General features: G+C 37.3%; 1 protein-coding gene across 8 annotated transcripts in view; it reads left to right on the plus strand.

Moving 5' to 3' along the window:
* The window catches only part of cpne5a (copine Va), a 98135-nt gene that overhangs the window by 70511 nt on the left and 11721 nt on the right, over positions 1-15903 (plus strand). For all 8 annotated transcript variants that reach the window (XM_078950694.1, XM_078950693.1, XM_020704604.3 and 5 more), the window contains 2 exons: positions 13021-13067; positions 14193-14374. In XM_078950694.1, coding sequence (XP_078806820.1) covers positions 13021-13067; positions 14193-14374 — 229 coding nt within the window. The remainder of the gene's footprint in view (positions 1-13020; positions 13068-14192; positions 14375-15903) is intronic.

Consider the following 15903-nt stretch of genomic DNA (forward strand, 5'->3'; position numbering starts at 1 on the left):
ATGATCAACATCATGAACAACTTGCAGGATCACCGACTGCCAGAAGCTTTTTCTTTGAATGTCTGCATTTAAACAAGGGCACTTTTTGTAAATTTACTAAAATTAGGATTGTTTTTAGCTTGGGAGCCAGTTTAGCTCGTGCTGGTTTGCGGCGCCTTCCATCCGTGAAACCAGGGTTCGACTCCGGGCTGCTCCCTGTTCCCTTCTCTACCTCTGCCGGTTCCAAGCCCGGTTTGAGAAGGTTGCGTCAGGAAGGGCATCCGGCGTAAAACATTGCCAAATTTAACATGCGACTTGTTCGCTGTGGCGACCCCTGATGGGAGAAGCCGAAAGTGGAAGAGTCTGCATTTAAACATGGTGTTAAATTGTCAGCTACAGAAATATATTTAGCACTGATATGTGTAGTGCAGTTTAGAGATGACAAAACCAAGTGGCTTTATGGCAGAAAGGTTCCAGTTCTAAGATTGTCTTAACTTTTTTAGAGAGTAAACACATGGACAATGAAAAGAGGGAGTCCACAACTGAAAGTGCTTTGAAATGAATGTTTATGGTGAAATGTAAAAAGATGTGAGAGCTTAATTAAGGCCATTCAGAATGTCGCATATGGAAACATTTCTCTGTGGATCAGCAGCTGCCCTAATGGCTGCGTGTCCCAGATCTGTCCTGTTCAGATAACACAAACAGCAGATATGCTGTCCCCTCCCACACACACGCACACATGCATGCACGAGCATCCACTCATTCCATGTTCTTCATTTTCTATATTTGTTTATTTTTGATTTAATTAATCCTTAAGAGAGTTCAAAACTTTAAGGAAAAAAGGCAGATAAACAATTAATTATCCAAGTTCACTGTAACCTACATAAGATAGTGTTGGTTGATGCCAACGTATAATAGGCAAAGCTAAAGTGAAGTGACAAAAATAACTAAAGAAAAAAATACATTTTTCTTGCTTCTTCTAGAACACATTTTTTGTGAATAAAAATACTTTTTTTTTTCTCAACAGATAAATACTTTTATAAGATGAATTTCTGTTTAACAAACATAAAAATCAAAAGCGGCAAAGATATTTTTTTATGTTAAAATAAAATGTTTTGCAAAATTTTTTTTTTTACAAAAAAATGTTTTGCATGAAAAACTTTCTTTTTGGTTGCTTTTTTGTCTTTATTGTCGTTAAAAGCCAAATACTGTGCTCTCATATTAGCTCTGCTTCATTTCCACTGACACATTTATTCCTATAAATTAAACACGCTTTGTGAAAGACGATGTGCTGCCTCGAAAAAAATCAATAAAGACACAGCTAGTTTCACAATACCACACTGAAATATGTATTATACACGATGTCCCTGTAGGGTATGGTTATTTTTTAAGCATTGTCTATGCTTCAAAACATACCAAATCTCAAAGAATCTGTAGTTTCATTCAGGCTGAAATACAAATGATCACTGTAGCTGCTAGAATTATGCAGCAATTATTGTTACTTGTTCCATTTTGGGACATAATTATGGCTGTTGGCAGTGGTGCTCAAGACAGATTATCAAAGTATATATTATGTTGGTTTTGTGAGAGATGGATAGTGTGAGGATTTATCCACTAAAGAGCTTCAACTCACAAACTACACAATCAGACAAGACATGAATTTTTCTTTTATAACTTTCTTTTAATCAGTCAAAGAAGTTGTATTTTTCTACCAAAAAAACAGCAAACATTTTCTCATTTGCTTTGATTCTAGGATGCATGCATTAAGTGTGAGACCTCCTCTTTTGTTACTGATATGATGGATGATAAAAGTTGAAGGCAGAGAGTCTTTCTTAAGACCATTGTTGTGAATAATTCATGTCTTTGAAAGGTTCATGTCTTTGTCCTGTTTTCTTCCCCATCATTCCTTTTGAAAAAATATTTTAAATGATAGATTTTTTTGGGTTGAAATGAATGAATAGGAGTTAGGAAAACGTATCTTTATAAAAATATATACTAGCAGTAAAATAACAACAACACAGCTGTACTGTACCTGATTGTGATAGATTGGAGAATAATTGTACATTTTTGTTCATGTTAATTAGTCTTGAAAGCCAATCTGACTTTTATTCATCATCAGGGCCATATTATATACAGTATATACATTGAGATCCATCTATAAGCCAAAACGTAGAAGAAATCTGTTTAAAACGAAAACTGTTGACATGGCAAAAGTAATCCAGGACTATATATAGTGGAAAGTTGGACATCATTCTGTTTTTGATTCAATGCAAACCTCAACCACAGCATTTAGCATTGTAATTAGTAACACTAGGTGTTCCTGGATGTACTTGTAGGTATATTACCTCTGTAACTCTTCTTTTCCTGCTGCACTGGTGTGTGAAAGGCACTGTCACATTATGCTGCTCATTCATCATAGTTATAGAAGTAGGTATAAAAGACAAAACTTTGAAGAAATTGTGTGAAAAGTCGATGTGCTGTTCTTTGAGATCCCATAAGAGTTTAACTGCAGTCCTCCAGAGCTGATGTCATGCTTGTTTTTATGTTTTTATTTAATTCTTGTAGCTTCTTATTGATAGACACATATGATCTAGGTAACCAGGAGCAAGTACAGCAGGGACGTTTGAATTACCAGCCAGTCACCTGAGCTTGAAACCATTATGTTTGATCCCCCTTTCAGTAATGCATCCAAAATTATATAAACACGGTTATCTTCTATACTGACTCCTCTAACTTACCAACATAGGGCTAACACCAAAAATGCATTAGATTAGAAGTTGCTCAGATCTCTGTGTTGCTGTGTTTATCCTGCAATGACGGACTATTTCTAAACAGCTTTTGATTGAGAAACAATTAAACCAAGCCCTCTGCACATATAGCTAAAGGGATTCTTGCTCTAATGAAGAAGTCAGTGTTGTGGATGAGCTGGATATCAAAACATTTTGCAGCCAGTTCAAATCATTTGATCACATGTTTTGTCGCACATGAATGAGGAAAAGGAGATTGTGGATACGTCTGGTTTGATGTAGTGTGAAAGGAAAGGAACTACTCTCAAGGGAATCTAATGCCAGAGTGAAAAGAGTGAGAACAACGAAACATGGTGAATGTCAACTGACCTTTTTCACACCTCTGTGTCAACATTTATAATTCTTTTGAGGTCTGACTGTACGGGTAAATAAAATGCACAATTCTTTTTCATTTCCTCTCTTTAAAGAGCTTAAAAATTGTTACCATGCCTAAAAAAACAATCACATACAACAAATTTGCACACACAGCCTAATAAATCCTTTAATCAATTCTGAGAATTTTTTTTTAAGCATAAAAAAATGATTCGTGCTAAAAAGAGTTCCAGTTTGGTTCTTTCTTTTATAGTACAGGGCTCTGATGGGGTTTGGTCCTGATGATGGTGCAAACATGAATTTACACACACACTGTTTAGTTGTGTTGAGTGCTTCTCATGACGGATCAATTATATTGAAGTTTTCTGAGCACTGCTTTCCAACGTTTGACCCACATACTCAACACAAATGTTATCTGGTTTCAGCAGCTAAGATGACACAGTCAATAAATGCTGAAAGTTGCTGAAATAAACATTTAAATGACGGATTACATGTTAGTAAAAATATTGGCAGTCACGGTTACACAAAAAGGCAACAATAAACCCCTTTAACCCAACAAGTAAATTTAAAAGGCAAAATCTCATTTTCTCTCTTTTACCCTTCAGTCTGCCTGACAACTGTGTATGTGAAGACGATGCATCAGCTTTATTTATTAACATGAAGGAATCCACAAAGAAATAGTGCAGAGTAAGTCTGACAATCTTCAGTAAAGAGGTTTGAGTCTCCCTCATCTTTTTTGAAAGCTGTTTTTCAAAATGCAGTTTCCAAAATTTGATGATAACTTGAAATTATGGTAAAGGAAATTCAAGTGATGTTGAACTTATTTTATCAAAGATTTTGCTTTGTAAAAAATATTTTACTCGGATGTTTTGATATAGATCTATTTATATTTAACACATACATTTTTGTGAAACAGAATGCCTTTTGGGGTTTGTTTTGAAATGAAATGCTGCCCATCCAGCTAACTGCAAAAACCTCTTCTGAGACCCAACATTGATATTTTACACCTGTGTTAGTAATTCATCCCCCTTTTAGTTTTTTTTACTAGGCTGAAGTAGGAAAGCAATTTCTTTATCTGCCTGACTATTGTGCAGCGGCTGGTTTCATAATGAGGGTTTTTTTTCTTTCTTAAAATTTTATTAACTTTGAAATGGTGCTTAAATATAGTCAAATAGTGGTGATTAAAGTGGAATAGTCACACAATGCCCTGACTCATAGAGCTCTATGAAAGATTTATATTCCATTAAATTTAATCTGCACCACAATTGGCCTGGTATTGATTCTTCTGTGTGAAAACTTATATTAAGGTTTAATCATCTCACCTGAAAATAACCTGTTCTTGGGAAATAGGATAAACTGATGATGTATTTTTCAGTATTTGATTTAGCTTAACCTTGTGGTTTCACCATATAGGACGTAATCATTACTTGGTTTAATTAGTTGTTTATGGATCCAGTAACTAAGTGTCTGTGTAGGGGCATTTTCTTTCTTAAACAGTTGTTTTTTCTTGTAGAACTGAGATGGCGGAGACTTAAAAAATGTTTTTTAGTTATGTGTGACCCTGCTCGCATTTGTGGTTTTAGATTTTTCTTTCTGACAAGGGGCCACTGGTGGTTTTGCTCATGTTTGAGCTGGTTTGGTACAAGAGGCAGAGAAGCTCACTTTGAATTAGTGTATGACACAGTTTTTCACCAAAAGCCTTGAAAAGGGGAAATGGTCATGACAGATTTCTGAACTGTGGGTCTCCCTGGTCTAAATCTGTCTGACCTTTACTTCACTTTGATGTCCAGCCACTTTAGCAGCTGTGTTCCATCCAAATGTATGGCAAGTAAGGATCATCTAAACTTCCTACTTTCCCTTTAAAATCTGTTCTTGTTATGTATGTCATGTTTTCTCTACATTTAAGAAAATAACAAAATATGTTTGGCTACTAATCTCTGTAAAAAGGAAATGTAAGATACTAACAGACTTTATTTTCATCTTGATTATTCTAAATTATGACTATTTGCCATTAGAGCCTTTAAAAATAATTTGTAGAAGTATTCTGATGACAAATTGAAAAAAATAAAACCTTTTGATTTATAAGCATGATAAATATTAGGAGCTTTAACATCCTTCCAACCTTCCATTTCAAATGTTTTATATTCTTTTTTTCATGATCTTTTGATCTGTATATGTATATATATATATATATATATATATATATATATATATACATACATATATATACATACATACATACATACATACATACATACATACATACATACATACATACATACATACATACATACATACAACGCCCCTCCCACCCTCCGCGGGTGGTTTCTCCTCCAAGCTCGGGTCCTCTACCAGAGGCCTGGGAGCTTGAGGGTCCTGCGCAGTATCTTAGCTGTTCCTAGCACTGCGCTTTTCTGGACTGAGAGGTCTGAGGTCTTTCCAGGTATCTGTTGTAGCCACTCCTCCAGCTTGGGGGTTACTGCCCCGAGTGCTCCAATTACCACAGGCACCACTGTCACCTTCACTTTCCAGGCTTTCTCCAGTTCTTCTCTGAGTCCCTGGTATTTCTCCAGTTTCTCATGTTCCTTCTTCCTGATGTTCCCATCGCTTGGCACTGCCACATCCACCACAACGGCTTTCCTCTGTTCTTTATCCACCACTACAATGTCTGGTTGGTTTGCCATTACCATCCTATCAGTCTGGATCTGGAAGTCCCACAGGATCTTTGCCCTCTCATTCTCTACCACCTTCGGAGGTGTTTCCCATTTTGACCTTGGGGTTTCCAGTTCATATTCTGCACACATGTTCCTGTATATTATTCCAGCCACTTGATTGTGGCGCTCCATGTATGCTTTACCTGCCAGCATCTTACATCCTGCAGTTATGTGCTGGATTGTTTCAGGCGCCTCTTTGCACAGCCTACACCTTGGGTCTTGTCTGGTGTGGTAGATCTGAGCCTCTATCGCTCTGGTGCTCAGGGCTTGTTCCTGAGCTGCCAGGATGAGCGCTTCAGTACTGTCCTGTAGGCCAGCCCTTTCTAGCCATTGGTAGGACTTCTTGATATCAGCCACTTCAGTTATGGTCCGGTGGTACATCCCATGCAGGGGTTTGTCCCCCCATGAGGATCTGTCCTCCAGCACTGTGTCCTCTGCTCTCCATTGCCTGAGACATTCACTGAGCACACTGTCATTTGGGGCCTTGAGCTTGATGTACTCATGCATCTTGGATGTTTCATCCTGGATAGTGGCTTCTACACTCACTAGTCCTCGGCCTCCTTCCTTGCGGCTAGTATACAGTCTCAGTGTGCTGGATTTGGGATGGAACCCTCCATGCATGGTGAGGAGCTTTCGTGTTTTAACATCCGTGGTCTGTATCTCTTCCTTTGGCCATCTTATTATTCCTGCAGGGTATCTGATAACTGGCAGTGCGTAGCTGTTTATTGCCCGGGTCTTATTTTTGCCATTGAGCTGGCTTCTCGGGACTTGCCTTACTCGTTGGAGGTATTTAGCTGTTGCAGCTTTCCTTGTTGCCTGCTCCAGGTTGCCATTTGCCTGGGGAATTCCAAGGTACTTGTAACTGTCCTCGATGTCTGTTATTGTTCCTTCTGGGAGTGAGACCCCTCCTGTGTGGACTACCTTGCCTCTCTTTGTCACCATCCGGCTGCATTTCTCGAGCCCGAATGACATCCCAATGTCAGTACTGTAGATCCTGGTGGTGTGGATCAGGGAGTCAATGTCACGCTCGCTCTTAGCATATAGCTTGATGTCATCCATGTAGAGGAGGTGACTGATGTTGGCCCCATTTCTGAGTCGGTATCCATAGCCAGTCTTGTTGATTATTTGGCTGAGGGGGTTCAGACCTATGCAGAACAGCAGTGGGGACAGAGTATCACCTTGGTATATCCCACATTTGATGGACACTTGTGCAAGTGGCTTCCCATTGGCTTCAAAGGTGGTTTTCCACAGCTTCATCGAGTTTCCTATGAAGGCTCTTAGTCCTGTTGATGTTGTACAGCTCCAAGCATTCAGTGATCCATGTGTGTGGCATTGAGTCATAGGCCTTCTTGTAATCAATCCAGGCTGTGCACAGGTTGGTGTGTCGTGACTTGCAGTCTTGGGCGACTGTTCTGTCGACCAGGAGTTGGTGTTTGGCTCCTCTGGAGTCTCTACCAATGCCCTTCTGTGTGTTACTCATGAATTGATCCATGTGCCTGTTTATCTTGGTTGCAATGATGCCTGACATGAGCTTCCATGTTGTGGACAGACAGGTTATTGGCCGGTAGTTGAATGGGATTGCACCCTTTGAGGGATCCTTCTGGATCAGGATCGTTCGCCCTTCCGTTAGCCATTCGGGGTGAGTCCCATCTCTAAGCAGCTGGTTCATTTGTGCTGCCAGGCGCTCGTGGAGTGCGGTAAGCTTCTTTAGCCAGTAGGCATGTATCATGTCAGGGCCCGGTGCTGTCCAGTTCTTCATACCTGAGACTCTTTCTTGGATGTCAGCCACTGTGATGGTTACTGGATTCTGTTCAGGGAGGTTGCTATGTTCTTTTCTCAGAGAGACCAGCCACTGGGCATTGCTGTTATGTGCTGTCTCTTTCTCCCATATACTTTTCCAGTACTGTTCAGTTTCCAGCCTTGGTGGGTCTGCTCGGCTGTTTTGACCCTGCCACTGAGCGTACACTTTTGCAGGTTGAGTTGCGAAGAGCCTGTTTATTCGTCTGGCTTCATTGTCTCTTGTGTACCTCTTTAGGCGGCTGCTCAAGGCTAGGAGCCTTTGTTTGGCAGTTTCCAGTGCTTCAGGTATGGACATCTGGCTGTATCTCTTAGGTACTTGCTTTCTCATTGTACCTCTTTGAGCCTCTGTCAGCTTACTCACATCCTTCCGAGTTGCCTTGATTTTGGCCTCTAACCGTTGCTTCCATGGTGGGTACTGTTTTCTTCCATGGTTGCTCTTATAGCCAAGCATCTCAAGGATCACTGCTGCTGAAGTGTAAACCAGTTCATTGGTTTCTGTGATGGTTGTGGTAGGAATTGCCCTCAATGCTTCATTCACAATATATATACACATATATATAAATATATATATATATATATATATATATATATATATATATATATATATACACATAAAATGTTTAATAACCATTTTTCTTTTACAATCATGACTGATTTGTATTGATCCATATGTGGTGACCCAGATGAGTGAGAGAAAACGAAAAAAGAACAATAAAGTTGATGAGTTGACGTTTTCTCAACATATCTGTAATTAAAGGTGAAAAGGTTTTTGGGAACCTATTACTGAAAGCACAACAATTAATTTGTATAATAACTTGAATATTGATGCCAAAAACAATCAACCCCGGATGACTGTGTGAAATGAAAAAAAATAATAATTCTGCTTTCAGAACTAATGTCCAATTTACAAAAGAATATGCAATACAAAAACACAAACATCCCACTATTGATTTTGTAATCAAAAGAGGTAAAATACAAACTCTAATCCCTAATTGTCTGCACATGGATATGCAAAACAGGCAATACTAAGCTATTAGTCAACATTATTTCACATTGATTTCCTTTTCTCAAAGTCATTTGCTCAGCTCCTTGAAAAGATCCACTTTACACTTTGTATAAATACAAACCAAAAGAAAATTTGGCACACAGGAAATTTCCACTTTTATTTTTTATGATACATTTTCACTGAGATCAGATTGTGTCAGCTGAACTCTGACTTCTATATCATTGAGCCATCTTGGGAATCATAAAAAGACAGAAAATGAAAAATAGAGCCAGAAGGACCATCAAAACACTGTCAGGCTCCGAACAATGATTTTTACCAGACTAACTAAAAAAATCGGAGAAAGACTGATGTTCTTTAAAGTTTTTATTTGGAATTTTTTTCCTTTTCCTTTCTGAAAGTCGAGTTCTAAAAATGGTAATTTATTTTTGTTTTTATTCCTACTGCTGTTGTTTTGTTCATGCAGATACAATGTAAAGCCTTGTTTAAAAGGTAATGAGACATACGAGAAATATGAGATGCAGAACTGATTCCTTTATGTCCGCACCTTTAATCTAGTTCTGCATTTTTCTTTTTCATGAATGTTTTCTTCTTTAGCTTTCAGACAGGTAACCTGGTTCTTGCATTAAGAATAATTTAGTGCACACATGCTGTGACTGCAAAACAGACCTAAATAAGTTGTTCCATCACACAAACATGTTTGGCACTTGAAAATCTGAGTAAAAATGCTTAGCTGGTTGGAAAAATGCAATACAGCCGGACATAATCTTGCAGTATGGAAAATTACAACAAATTACAAGCTTTGAAAGTGAAAAAAGTAGATTGAAAAAAAATATATATATATAGATATAAAAATAAAATTTTAATAGTGCAGAGTGAGTTTCTTGCTCGCTCTTGCTAGTAAAAAAGAAATCTTGCTCTTTCAGGAACATTATCACAACAAAGAATCATGTTTGTATGAAATTACTAGACTGTTTTATTTCTTCATTTATTTTTTATTACAAGCATGAATGAAAAAAAACTAATTCCAGCTCGGTTGGAAGTGGCTCTCAGTGGGTTCAAACTACAGTTTTCTTTCTTGCCCAATTAAAAAGAGAAAATAGGAAATGAAAAATTGCATTGAAAACTATAAAATAAATTTATTTAGCACAGTAACAAAGGCAGAGTTGGTCGTGTCAGTACTTTGATCAGACTTGAACATTTCTGTGTCTAAAGTTGACTGGATGAAGCTACTGAAATAATCAAAGAAGTCACAATGTACAATGGAAAAAAACAAAATAAAACCTGGAAAAAGGTTGCTTGAAGCCAAGACGTCATACTCTAAAACATAGAATTAATAGGGTGTTGGCGATTCTTTTGACGGTGGTTTTCTAAATTGTCCCTTTGAGTAGTTTGTTGTAGTTTGTCTGCCTGTGTATGGCCCTGTGAAGGACTGGTGATTTGTCCAGGGTGTACTCTGTCTTTGCCCTAAAGAAGCTGGGATTGGCTCTATGAACCCCATGTTACCCTGCAGAGGACAAACCTGGAATGTAAGATGGATGGATGGGCTTATGTGTCACAGAGATCTCTCAGTTTTTTGGGTTTAGTGGGGTGTAACGATTAATCGACTCAATGAACAGATTTATATTCCTATGCTTCAATCAGATCGATCTGAGGCAAGTTGTTAATCACAGCGGACAACACGTATGTGATGGCAGCAAAAAATAATCAAGCCATCATTACAGTCCAATGTGTGGAAACACTTGGTGGTAGAATGTTCTAATAACGTTCCTTTTGGATTCTTTTGATGTGGAAAAACAACCTTGGACTGAACTTTGACACTAAAATGTGTACTATTCAGTCTTGTTTACTTGTTTGTTTGTACACACATTTAATATACAGTTGAATATCTTGCAAGAAATTTAAGAAATCAGGAAAACTTCACCTGCACTGTTCAGTACCCAGTTGTTTATATCTGAGTTATACTGGTTGGCTAAAGATGTCCTGAATCGACTTTAGGTCAGTGAATCGGATCGTTCAAAATGAACCAATATTGACTGAATTGAATCGTCAACTAGAAATTATGATATGAATCAAAGTGTTGTTAAAATGAATCATTTAGGGTTTAGCATTGATTGAGATTGGTAGTATTGATGGCATGAACATGTGCATGTTCAGACCATCAGCTGCTCTTAAATAGTGATGATCTCTGTCTTCCAAACTGAAGCTGCTTCAACAAAAAAAGAGCCTGGGGCTCTTCAGAACCACTGACAATAAAAAGGAAAACTTTCAAGCTAAGTTTGAATCAAAGCATGATGTTTGGATGATACATCCATGTTTTGGGTTTTCTAAAATAACCTTTCGAATTGAGAACTCTTAGATAAGATTTTAAATCCTCATAGGTTTCGTTGAAAGCTAAGAATTTTTTTGCAAGATCTTTTGCCAATTCTCATCAAAACTTACTTAAAACATAGAGCTTGAAGGACTGCCGTGTATTTTACTTATTCAAATTCATATAAACAAATATGTTGCAGTATTATATAACAAATTATGTCTTCATAGAAAGAGACTTTGCACAGCAATGCAAATTTAAGAAAGTGTCACTTCAAGCACAAAATCCTTTAAGGGGTTGTAACAACTGACAGTGTGGGAAAAATGTTCAAATGTAAAAATGGAAATCTATCAAAATACTAATTAAAACAATTATTTAACAAGATTGCTCATGATCCAAGAGTTTCAATTACAATGTCCCTTTTATTTTAAAGTTCTCCAAGAAGCTGTGGCAAGCAGCTGTGTGGGTATTTGTACATAAACAGATTTTTGAGGACTATTAATTAAAACAGACAAACAGAAACGCTGAAAGTTATTTGTTGTGTCCCTGAATAAAGCATATTTTTCTGCTGTTAGAATTCACTGGCGCATTTAATGCGATTCTCATATTTAGTTACAGAAAACAGAAGATGTTTGGATAAATAGAAAAAACATTAGGAGAGTATAATTAAGGTTTACCAGCCTTAAAAGCTTGCGCTAAGTAGCCTAATTATAAAACACTAATAAATCAGATAAATTTCAGTCTTTATTATGAGAAAAACATTTTTTGTTCAATTTAAATATAAAATAGATAAATAAAAAGCTGGATAAACAATGTTATGAATAGTTTGACTTACAGAGGAACAGATAAATCTAATATTCACCTAGTCTCTCTCTGCCAGGTTTACTTTTTTTTTGTTAGAACTTAATCTCTAAACTTTTTTTTCCACTGAAAGATTCAAAACTAGATCCAGAAAATCAGTGCTGACTTTCAAATCAGGCTGCATGACAACATAACTATTCCCTCAGCGAAGCAGCGCAGCTCAATGCTGATTAATGAGCTGAGGTCAGTGTCTGCAGGAGGAAGCCACCATTATCTCTAACACTGTGTGAATTTCTGAATGGAGATGGAATCAGGAAGAAGCAATCAGTGTTAATAACAATGAAAGGGCACACACTTCCTAAGTCTCCTTTCCGCTTTTCAATTGTCTCTGTGACAAAATAGGTAAACCCAACTTAGCTACTTTTTGAGTTTGTGATTATGAAAAAAAAAAGAAGGGGTTTCCATAAATTACAAGTCTTCTTTAGCTTTGACATGCTTTGTGGATCACATTTTCCAGATGATCTCACAAAAGCAACTTCATCTGACAAAAGCGGTGACAACAAGGCGTGTGGAGGACGGAGTGTGGAGATCACAGGCTTGAAAAAGCTGCTGTATGAAAGCAGTAAAGCAATCTTTTTTATTTTTATTTTTTTCTCAGCCACAATGCTGTCAAAGTCACCTGTAAATAAGTGGGTTGTGATTAACTGGTGGGCATGTGTGTGACAGTCATGGGTTTGCATGCTTGATATTCAGTTTGTGGCATTTTCTGTTGAATATTTAAAAGCAGATTAAGTCAAGCACTCCTTCATACTCAGTCACACTCTTCTATGTTGACTTGTGCAAAGCTAATCTCCTTCAGTCATTATTTGAACCACAAAAACTGTGTGGTAATGTGCTTATCTGCAGAGAAATACGCCCTCTTGGGTTTTCCATCTCATGTTTTGATACGTGATGCTACATAAAAGTGCTGCAAAAATGATGCTAAACTCTTCCAAAGGTTTGATAGCTTTCATGCAAAATGTTATAAATGTAAATGAACATTTGTCCTTTAGCCATTATAAATTGCACACATGTAGAACTTTGCCTTAAAAGAGTTCATAAGTGACTGTTTCTGTGTGGAAGTAGCAGTGGAACAGTGTAACAAAGAAGAATAATGAACACGATTCTGTGTGCTTTTGTCAGATCAGAGATCTAACGGAGAACATACGGAAACCTGGGAGAGCTTCATTAAACTTTGGTGCTGAAGCTCCCTGCCTCTCTTTTGTTAACATTTTCCCTGTTCATTTGTTTCAGAACTCAGATTCACTTCACAGTGGCCATTGATTTCACTGCATCAAATGGTGAGTGCCGTTTTCCTGCTCTGCCCTCATTTGTCTTCAGAGGTATGATTGTGCCATTTTTGCATCAGTCAAAAAAAACTTGAGTTTTCTTTGTTCTTGTGATATTTGTCAATGTTTTTTTTAAATACTTATTTTTTCCTCATGTTATTGCACTGATGGAAAACACCGACATGTGCATTTTATTTCAAACAAAGCATAAGTGATGGAGGGAATATGGAAAAACAACTCAAATAATCTATTATTGAAAAAGGAGATGCATTACATTGTCATGGAGTGTTGTAGTTCAAAATTTAAAGCACTTTTACCTCCTGCTTTGCAGCAGAGAATAAGAATGCTTTAAACTTATTCTAATTAAAAACCACTCTGACAGTAGATTAAACCATTTACCATAATTTTACTCATTTATCTGATATGTTAAATCTTATATGACAAACTAAAACTAATCAACTAAAAGAAAAAAAAAATTGTTGAAATTGTTAATATTTTTCTTCAAAAACATAGAGCGATAACGGAGGGATGGAAAAATTCCCATGTGATTCCCGAGCCTCATGTTGCAAGCCCCTGTTCTAGTCCATACCGTATTTCTATATGTTAAAAAATGCCTCCCACTGACAGTGCAGAAAAAAACCCTCCACTTTTTGTTGAAATGTTTTAAGGTTTTAAGGTTATTCATGGTCACAGAAAAGGACTCATAAGATGTAAATGTGACATTTAGATAATGCTGTTCCCCCTCTGAAACTTCTATCTGAACCATAATTTACCCCAGCTGGTAAACAGCCGTACCAGATTAACGTTTTGAAGATTTTTTTAAAGTTTACTTGAGGAAGTATCTGTTCGTGTAGCTGTACAGCTTCATCACGGGAAACCCAAACAACCTCAGTCAACTGCATTAAAGGAGCAGATTGGGTCTTTTTGCATAACATAAAACAGATCCTTATATATTAAAAAATAGGGTGGTTGTGCGTTGTTTATGTGCAGAAAATGTTTATATAAAGTCCAGCCTCAGCTTAGATTTAAGGCCTCCGGTTCAGTTTTGCTTCCTCCTTCCTTTCCCCTGATGCAGCTGTCAGCACTCTCCGTCTGTTGGATTGCATCACTGACTCTTGATTTCTCTTGTCTTGAAAGGAAATCCGTCACAATCCACTTCTCTGCACTACATGAACCCATATCAGATGAACGCCTATGCCATGGCCCTGAAGGCTGTCGGAGAGATCATTCAGGACTATGACAGTGATAAGATGTTTCCAGCCCTGGGATTTGGTGCTAAACTGCCACCTGATGGAAGGGTGTCTCACGAGTTTCCATTGGTAGGTAAACCCCTGAGTTCCTCTGTGCTCTGAGATTGAAGTTCAGGAAGTCAATCAGCACGAAAAAGACTTTGGACCTCACAGTGCAGCTGATTTTTGAGGGCCTGTAACAGAGTAAGCACATGCTTATAAGCATGGAAAATTACACCTCTACCATGCATAATTCAAAGTGTAATCATTTTCCTTTTATTATGGAAATAAGTTTCTTTGAGGCAGAAACCCTCAGCCAAGTTTATGAGGAATGTCTGCAGAGCATGCCTGCATCATCCCATGAATCAATTTAAAAATCGCAAATTAAGATTCATCCTACCATTTAATTAAAGCCTCGTTCATTTGTGCTGTAATTATTATAAGCCTTAATAGTGAAGTTACAGCCCAGGGTGTTTATTAATTATACCTCCTACATTAATTTAGAAATTGGTCAACAAAGAAACATTAAAAACAGTTAGAAGACATTTTAGAAGAATTTCATTGAGTGGTTCAGTCAAAGTCCCGTCTAAATGAACACGCATTCAGGTTTAACCCTGACTAAGAATTTGATAGGATCTACATGGAAAAAAAGGAGCAAAATCTCCAAATCTGAGATTATTAAACTTCTTGTGTCTTTATTACACAGATTCTAGGCTGCTAAAATGCTTAAACAAAGTAAAGAATGAAGGGTCTAAAAAAGGACGTAAAGGTGGATTTTATTTTTCTTTATGTTTTTTTTATACCCTCTAAGTACTTTGAAAACATTATGTCTATCTGAAAATTATTTTTTAAATGGGTTTTATTTATGTTTTAGGCAAATAAAATCAACTTAATAGTGGCAAGTTATAGGCAAATATTGACTAAGGGTTTCCAATCATCAAAGGATTCTTATAAATAATAAGAATTGTGTAATTATTTTTTGGTTCTCAATTAAAAATTTAGATTTAAAATAAATGAAAAAATTGCACCAGTATGCTTGTATGAGAAACTACAGTCTCTGCATCCACTCACCCCATTCACAGTGCAATGGCCTATGACAGCCTCAGTCCAGATGACCAGAGGGATAGGGTGACTCTGTTTTTGCAAAGTCTTAAAATATGAGAAACATTTACAGCAAAATTAAAAGTTAAATTGCTTTTCTTTCTGAAGATGGTTCATTCTTTTGGGACTTTGGGTTTGATCTGTCATCAGAGTGCAGTGTAGAAAAATTCATTGCTGTCAAAAGGCATTAAAAACTGCAGAGTTCAGTAGATGTGATGGGCTCGCAGCTTCTGTGGATCTAGTGTTCCACAGAATAAAACATCTAGTGATCCACAGTCTGCTGCTTAAAATGACATTTGATTGATGTGGTATGGCAGGGTTGCTGGACCATATGTTCATATCAAATAGTGTAAACTATTCCTGTGGAAGCACTCAGCACAGTGTTAAACTGTAAAACACATCCTGCATCTTGAAGTGTCGCCACATTAACTGTGCAGTTGCTCAGAACCATAATTTTGTCAAGATTTCCTGGATTGTAAAAAATAAATCAAGTGGTCAATTTCTGGGTTTCTTTTTTA

The sequence above is a fragment of the Oryzias latipes genome, chromosome 7, assembly GCF_053564925.1.
Source record: "Oryzias latipes strain Hd-rR chromosome 7, Olatipes_Hd-rR_3.1".
In the NCBI taxonomy this organism is placed as follows: domain Eukaryota; kingdom Metazoa; phylum Chordata; class Actinopteri; order Beloniformes; family Adrianichthyidae; genus Oryzias; species Oryzias latipes.